General features: G+C 38.9%; 1 protein-coding gene across 1 annotated transcript; it reads right to left on the reverse strand.

Annotated features, from left to right (window-relative positions):
• Positions 1–799: 799 nt before the first annotated feature.
• Positions 800–8,146, reverse strand: LOC116306746 (uncharacterized). Its single transcript, XM_031716839.2, has 8 exons — positions 8,002–8,146; positions 6,453–6,964; positions 4,662–4,922; positions 4,084–4,278; positions 3,474–3,641; positions 2,776–2,823; positions 2,154–2,265; positions 800–1,398 (listed from the first exon to the last, which is right to left on the reverse strand). The coding sequence occupies exons 2-8, from the start codon at positions 6,898–6,900 to the stop codon at positions 1,191–1,193; spliced, it is 1,440 nt and encodes a 479-aa protein (XP_031572699.2). The 5' UTR covers positions 6,901–6,964; positions 8,002–8,146; the 3' UTR covers positions 800–1,190.
• Between the last annotated feature and the right edge of the window lie 444 nt (positions 8,147–8,590).

An 8,590-nucleotide genomic window follows, 5' to 3' on the forward strand; every position in this document is an offset into this window, starting at 1 on the left:
TTTGCATTTAGATCGATTACAAGTAATCTAAATTAGAGCGGCTCGAGAGGTGGTTTATTTTAGATCGATTTTAACTAAACCGATCTACCTACTATCGGGAACGATACCGATTGATATTAAATCGATCTTACTCCAGTACTTTTGGCCGAGCGGTAGTTTCCCGCCAAAGCGGACGCGCGCGCGCGCGTTGTCTGCACGCTCGCCGAACCCGGTTTTGCCAGCCTGTACAAAAATTGCATTGTTTTTACCATTACAAAAATGCCCGGCTAAAAGTGGCGACAAACTTGGAGTTTTGAGGAAAAAACTTGCTTCTTGATGTTTGCAGTGAATCCAAAATTAAGGCAATGATAGAAGACTGCCCTAAAAGAAATATTTAGACATTTGAAAAGGACTTGAACGCTAGCGCAAAATTGCTCGTTGACATCTATTCGATCAGTACATATAGACATAATAAAAGCATGTTATGCTTATTTAAGATTTTTGCTTTTTGATTTATTAAACTAGGACCATACTTCCAGACATCGAGTGCTGAACCGTCGTATGGCAGCGCGAAGCATTTACGGCTACGCCGGAGATTTCGACCCCGACACCGCTATCCGAAGATTTACAAACTGATCAGGAAGCTCGGCCGAAGCCTAAGGGAGAGGTTAGTCGGCCCCTAGACCATAGATGATTAACCCCTTGCTATGACCAGCATACTCAAAAATCCTGGTTATGACGCTGATGGCTTTGAACGGATTACTCACTCCTTTCCATGTGGGATGCGTTTTAGTAAGACTAAAAAGAAAGTACATCATAGTAAAATAGACCTCTATTGTATATTGTGCATATTCTGTACTATCGCACCTCACTAGTATTATCAGAATGCAGTATACAGTATACTCTACTGAATGATGTCGAAACGCGAAGAAAGAAAGAAAGAAAGACAAGAAAGTTTTGTTCTATTTGTCCTTAAAGATCACATTTGTTTTGACGTTATCTCTTATGAGATATGAAGTATTTAGTCGGAGGGGTCGGGAGGGTTAGAGAGATTTCTCGTCCTCCCTCCCCACCTCTCTCTCTCTCTCTCCCTCCCCCCCTCTCTCTCTGTCTCTCTCTGTGTCTCTCTGTCTCTCTCTGTCTCTCTCCGTCTCAGAGTATAAGAGGTCATATAGTAGGTAGTCTTGGTGGCCCGGTCGGTATGGGGCTAATCACTTCGTAGTCGGACGACAAGCCGGTGGATTATCTTTGTGCTCATTCAGATACTTATCAAACATGATTGGTTTCTTGTTGGAGTCGGTCAACATGAAGAACCTCATGGTGTAATAATTAGAAGTGGCTACTGAAGCACCCACGTAGTACTCCTTGTCCTCTTCCATCTGATTGGAGCAGCCGAACAAATCAACTCTGAACTTGTACCTGTTGATAAAAGACAGGCAAAAATATATCTTTTTATTTAGTTGTAGTGTCTAGTTATAGTTTTTAACGCTTTTGCACTAATTAAGGACACTCACACACACTACCACTACATTTAAAGTTCTAATGATAAGCACACAACGCTCAACTCACATGTTGATTTTTACGAAGGGAGGAAACCGGAGAAGCCGGATAAATACCCTTGCAAGGAAGAAAACAAAAAACCTTAACTCACATAGTAGCTAGGCACACAAACATCATCGATCATAAATAAAGACATATAGCAATTGACATGGTGGGATTCGAAACTACACCTAACAAGAGAATTTGATTATCCACTGTGCCATACCTCCGAGACATCCGCACAAACTGAGGCGCTGTGTTGACCTGGAAGGATGGGTAACGTTTTCGATCGTTTCCTTCTCTTTACCTTTCCTTCCCTTCTTTTCAATTCTTTTCTCTCTCTCTCTCTCTCTCTCTCTCTCTCTTTCTTAGATTTTTTGGCCTTGTTTTTCCCCCCTTTTTGTTATTTTTCATTCAGGAATTCATATTGTTTTATAGAGCGAGAAAGAAGGAAAAACATATTGGTTATAATACACTTACTACACTTATACACTACATTTAGGCCGAATACAAACGTCGAACTTCACATGAGCCGAACCTAAAGAACACTGCCTAATCATCCATTGCTTTCAATAGGTACGGCTCATGTGACGTTCAACGTTTGACCTTGGCCCTTATACTACACTTTAGTTTACTCGATTTCTATGGTAATTTGCTGTCCTTTGTTCGGGCTCCCTTGCTTGTAGTTAAACAACACCTCTCCTTCTACTCTACCGGCATATACGATCTTTGGAATAAATCTGATCACTAGAATAAAAAAAAACTTATTTAGCACTTGTGACTCTTCGTATAGGAAATCGAATGGGTTCGAGTGCAGTTTGAAACAAATATCACAAGTGCATTTCAAAATCTAGATTTTCAAATTGCAGGAGCGTGAGGCGAGTGCAATTTGTAAATCTTGATTTTAAACTACACTAGCGATATTTTTTTTCAAACTCCACTCGAATCCATGTGATTTTATTAATATGACCATCAAAAAAATTTTAACAAAAATTTTCTTTTCTTTTCTTTTCTTTTCTTTTCTTTACTTTTCTTTTCTTTTCTTTCTTTCTTTTTTTTTTTTATTTTTTTTTTTTTTTTTTTTTTTTTTTTTTTTTTTTTTTTTTTTTTGCACAGTGAGTTCGCTTTGTTGCACAGTGATTTCAAAAAAAAAAAAAAACAGTTAGTAGCAGACCAATCACAATCGAGAATTGTATTGTTAATGGTCATATGTCATATTATCATGAATAAAAATGAGCCGAATGTTTCTGTACTTACAAATGGGATTGTCACAATAAAGTTTTCCATAATCATATATTGTAGTTCCTAAAAATAAGTGATTAAGAATTTTAATTAAAAATTAAATAGAATAGGGTGTAAGCCGTTGCACAACTAACGTTCCTTGGAATTTCCCTCGGGATTTCATTGCACGAGGCATGTTACGAAAATAGTCGCGTCAATGGCTCGCAGCTCGGTAAATATTTCACAATAATCACTGACCCTAAGGCGAATAATTATTTTAGTATCGTCACAGCCCAGATGATTATTTGAAAGAAAATAAACAAAATTAGTTTATTTCTAAAACTTATATTTATTTTGTATTTAGAAAGCAACATGCATGAAAAAAACGGCGCGGACGCAAACATATCAAACATATATCCGCATGTAGGTCAACAATAGTCCGAAGTTCTCGGCCAATCAGTGTGCGCGATTTCCTATAATTACGTGGTTTAATGATACACGTTTTTATATACAAAGAAAAAACCCATTTAGTTTTCAAAGCTGTTTGGGAATGCAGGCTGTGTGAGCGTGTCTTCAGCACCGTGCACAAATACAGCACAGTTAGCGACCAATCAGAGCGTTCGAAGCAAGCATGTCTTCTGCACCGTGCACAAATACAGCACAGTTAGCGACCAATCAGAGCGCTCGAAGCAAGCTTAGGTGACTATTTGACAAAAAAAGATTGGTTATTTTACCTTCATTTGTGGATGAGACATCGGCAAGAAAACCAGTGGCTCCATTGTTTCGCTTAGTTCTACTGATGAGCCAAAATTGAATGCAACTTGATGTACATCGAGATACAATTTTACCAGGCGATGTGTTGGAGCAGTATTTGAGCCTTCCACCACCGTTTGGATCGCACTCTAAAAGAAGATTAACAAACTACAGTCAGCATAGTCTATCCGTGAACCTAAATCTTTGTGAAAACTTCTAGTTGTAGATTTATGGATGATATATATAGGGACGACATTTTATTGTTCATGGGAGATTTAACTTTAAGATCTGTAAATTAAAATGATCACATTTCATCACAGTTCGGTAGAACATTAGTATTAGATTTAGGGATTATATTTATCTCAAATGGCAGGCGGAAAGATTTTTAGAATTTAAACGCAATTGACAAAGTCTCCATATGTTAAACATCTTATGTCCTTCGCCTATGCTTTCCAAGATCCCAAAGCGTTGATAATACAAGAAGGGAACGATATTGAAACCTCCCCGACAACAGTGTCTATGGAACTGACTCTATCAGAGCAAAGCAAAAAGCAAAACATTTCGTTATATATGATTTTGTTTTTCACTGACCGTGGTAAATTTCTACGCTGTCACCAGGCAGCAAATTGAAGGCTTTAAAATTCAGCCCAATCCTTTGTCCTGAAGCCGGGCAGATCCTCCACGAACACATCTTGTCTCCTGGATATGTTTGTGGGTACTTCGGGCTTTTGATTGTTGCATTTTCATTTGGTTTAAATGCAATCAGAGCACCACAACGTTCTGGAGCTGAAGTGGGGAAAAAATTTATATATAGCTAAGTCGAGAAGCATAGAAATTTGAAAATTATTCTAGGCATGCTTCATACATTATTAACACTACGCGCACACTAGATACCATGCACAAACACACCAGACACTATGCGCACACTAGATACCATGCACAAACACACCAGATACTATGCGCACACTACATACCATATACAAATACACCAGACACTATACACACACTAGATACCATACACAAACACACCAGACACTATACACACACTAGATACCATGTACAAACACACCAGACGCTATGCGCAAACTAGATACCATGCAAAACACACCAGATACTATGCGCAGACTAGATGCAATGCATGTACAAACACAAGACCGGCCAGCACTGACCTACAAACACTGTGACTTTCTCCGACACTTGACCAGCAGGATTGGATATTGTGCAAACGTAGGTACCCATATCACTTATAGTAGCGCTCAATATCTGCAACGAGTTGCCGAATGTCCGAAGAGGGTAATTTGAGCCTCTTTTGGTCCATTTGATGACTAAAGGTTCTGTACCGCTACTGAGTGCACATGGTACTATCAATGATTGCCCTTCCTTGATGCGTTTGATTGCATTTAATCCTGCAGGCTTGACTCTAGGAAGCACTGGAATGAAACAGGTAAGAAGTGAGAAATAACTCTTTGTATTTTTGCATGTACTGTTTCTAGTGAAACTGTTAATGGTAATCTTCAAAGCGCGTTTTGGGACTCCTTTTTCTCCCCCTTCCACCATCGATCATGTGCATGGGTAATCTTTTGGGGCCCTGAAGTCAACATTCAAGAAAGGAAATTAGCTCATAAATAATGCACTGGTATTCAACATTCCAAAATCTAAAACAATACCTATTGCTCGAATTCAAATTTTGACAACGAAAATGGTTTATTGGGACCTTGAAGATTACTCATATTTTTTATCGTTGTAGGGTTTATATCATTTAAAGTTCTATTTGGACGAAATTGACCAAATCAAACTTATTTCGCCTGAAACGTTTCGATATTTCGATAGAAATCGTTATATTTTCTACGCTACACATCGCTTCATACACTTCTTTTTATTTTGTGATCAAAATATCCGCTAGTTTCATACTCAGTATTGAAGAATAGAAAGGGTCAATACTTCGACCGGGAAGCACTGGGGCGAGAGTCTCTGAAACCTAGAGCCTTAGAGCGATGTTTAATGTGAGTAAATGACGTCACAGTTTTCATAAATTTATAAAGATATAACATTTGCCATTGGAATAGCAAAATAATTAAATTTAGATTTAGATTTAGGTTCATTTAGAACCTTAATATTGTTCCAGTAAAGTTGACTTGAACTAGTTTTATTTACTACTGATTGACTGTAATATCTTGGAGCTGTGTAAGTAGGGGACTGGGGAGAGAAGTATCCTTGGGGCTGCTTGCAGACTCTCCCTCCTCCCCTCCCCACTCCCCTCCTCCCTCCCCTCCCCCTTCCCCTTTTCCCGAAAAGCGAGCGAAGAGCCTGACCACGCAGGCTAGAAACTGGTGCCTGTGTTTACATGTAATTTGAAACTAGCTTTGAGGTTTTATGGGAGGGTCATCTGAAATGGTTGACCTCGCGTCATTGGAGAACTTTAACCAACAAGCAGATCGATCTTAAATAACAAACGACTATAAAAAAATAAACCACTGAAAACACTGGTAACGACCAGAGTACATGGCTGTGCTGTTGTGGTGTCCATTGCCCTCATGGGGGAAATCATAAATTAAAAAGCCCAATCGATTCAAAATGGGCTTTATTTTGGGTTTTGATATATTTTATACTTATACAAAAAAAGAAATTTTTTCGACTTTCGGGTTTATTATATACCACGCGACGAAATTACCCGGCCACGTTATGCAGCCTTTCGTGTACTGAATGACCTCTGTCTATAAAACATTTTAGATATGAAAAGCCAAGATATATTGGAAACTTTATACTTTAAGTTGCGGGCTATATGTAGTTGCTTCACCGCTGATCAACAAATAATAAACTTTCCATTTATATTATAACGCAAGACCAAAATCCAGAAAATTTAAAATAATACAAATAAATATTTTAGAAAATAGATAAGGGCAAAAAATGAGCTAGTATAATGAAGCGGATGTAAAGGGCAATCAGTATTTAAGACCTACCACATGTTGATGGTGGTCCAGCGTTGGGGTCACAGACTCCTCGCCTTGCCATGACCAGTGTTTGAGGATTCGCGGTGGCTGCTGCTAAGGGAAAAGCCAGGGGCTCGTACCTCGCTTTCAAATCATTATCATCGTCTAAGAAGAAGATGTATTCGGTTCTGTCGTAGACGTCGGTCTTGCACAGATAATCTGGACCAAAGTTTCCAAAGCATACGATCTTTGGTAGATTTTTCCTTCCCTTGATAATTTCAGTTACTTGTACGCACGCCTTGTAGAGAACGTTGGTTCGCGTTGAAGTAGAAATGTTGAGAACTGTGCCATGGATGACGAGAGGAGAAAGGACAACTCGTTGTGTTATGGTGTAGAACCGTGTACCAGGTGGTAATGAACAACTCCACGAACCAACAACAAGAAGAAGACCTAAAGTCAAGCTTAAAATACCCCTCATGTTTACGCTAAACGAAGGTTCCGCTGTATGAGCTTCTAGAGTGTCGTGTCTCGAATCGAGTTATCTACGATAAGGGATCTAATATCAGAGAAGGTGATGAATGACAACAGTCATGCAACTATTGGAAGAGAAGCGATATTCAAGTGCCTTCAGGTAGGGTAACACAACTGAATCCCATGAGACAGCAGATCTTTTTGCGATTATCGGAGGATCGATCCTTTTGGCTGGAGTATCGATTATGTAAAATTATAATTCCAAATATTCCTATTTATAGTCCCAGCACTTGCCACGCCCAGCATTCTACAGGGTCTGATGTCACTTTTCCGGATGTATTTGTGTTTTTCCACCCAAACACAACATAACATCAGTTATCAAAGTATCAATGTCGTTTCAACTCCCTCAAAGCTTGGACGTTTTTTTTAATTTTTGAAGTCAAAATAAAAGTAAAAAACTAGCTCGTGATAGGGGCGTTTTTAGATAGGAAGAGCAATGTTTCCTCAGGATTAGTGAAGCTAAGTAGGAATCGTGCAATTTGCCGTCGCGATAACAGGGTTCAGTCTAATACTTTAATTTGCCTGTGATCGACTGGACTGACTCATCCAAATTTAATGAACTTGTGACCACCCATTTTGCTTCCAAAATGGGACATTACTTACCACCTGAAAATCTTTTGAATTTGAATTTTGATGAATTTTGATGAGTTTTTCTTTTTTATCATTGTTTTTTCTCGTCAATCTTAATGTTAATCATGTTTGTACTGTATGTAAATTGTATGGAGAGGGAATATCATTTGGGACGAAAGTTCTGTTTTCTTCGCCAGTCACAAAATTTGTATGTCTCAAGTTTTATAAAATGTATATGTTTATATTGTGACAAATAAACCAAACTAAAACAGTAATGATAAAAAGGTAAATACATCGTGAAAAGATGAAAAAACTGACGTTTCGGACGCTAGTCCTTCGTCGGAGCAAAAGTAAACTAAACTAAACTTTAGTAGACGTCAGTCAAAGTGTTTCCTTGGCATTTTCAACGAGAACGCATAGTTTTCAAGGGCAAAGTCTAAGGAATGTCATGAAAACGCCTTAATTGACTACAACATACCTATTTCCTATGAGACGGCCCTGTGTTACTGAGTTTTAGACGGAAAGCCCGACCCCATGGGGAAAAGATGATGATGATGGAAGTCCTCAGCGTCTGTAGCGCTCACGTTTCGTTTCACCATCACTGAGGCTATCCCTCAGTACCGCTTGTAAACGCGCGAGCTTCTCACAGTGTTGAGAAGTTATGGATTATACGAGAGAAAGGCCGGCTGAACGCAGGCTATTGAGTAGTACACCTTACCGCAAGTCTAGCTGAATGACCTTACAAGGGGGATTAGACAAAAAGGCAATTTCCTCTTAGTCTTAATATATTATTGCTATAGCATTGATTGGTACTTAAGTTATCCTGATGCAACTGGTGGGTCTACTAATCAATTGGGGTCAGAGCGGAAAGAAAGGATGAAATATACGGTGGGTGGGGCCTCACACCCACTATTTTAGTTATTAGGCTTATAGAAAGAAATGTAAAATATATCATTTTGCCTTGATCCCGGCAAAGGAGAGGCAACCGCTATAAACCGACAACTGTGGATAAAATATGCTTGCATGGTTCATCGTAATACACGTGTATTACCACCACTGATATTTCG

The sequence above is a fragment of the Actinia tenebrosa genome, unplaced genomic scaffold (genome assembly GCF_029948245.1).
Source record: "Actinia tenebrosa isolate PJP-AT-01 unplaced genomic scaffold, QUT_ActTen_1.0 PGA_scaffold4__44_contigs__length_22323623, whole genome shotgun sequence".
Taxonomy (NCBI): domain Eukaryota; kingdom Metazoa; phylum Cnidaria; class Anthozoa; order Actiniaria; family Actiniidae; genus Actinia; species Actinia tenebrosa.

What these genes read in the sequence shown, in the direction of transcription:
- LOC116306746 (XM_031716839.2), bottom strand. Translation starts at nt 6,900, where the DNA reads ATGAGGGGTATTTTAAGCTTGACTTTAGGTCTTCTTCTTGTTGTTGGT. An exon ending in TTATTGTGACAATCCCATTT is followed by an intron (nt 2,266 to 2,775) that starts GTAAGTACAGAA and finishes TTTTTATTCTAG; the next exon opens with TGATCAGATTTATTCCAAAG. An exon ending in CAAATTACCATAGAAATCGA is followed by an intron (nt 1,399 to 2,153) that starts GTAAACTAAAGT and finishes TTTTATCAACAG; the next exon opens with GTACAAGTTCAGAGTTGATT.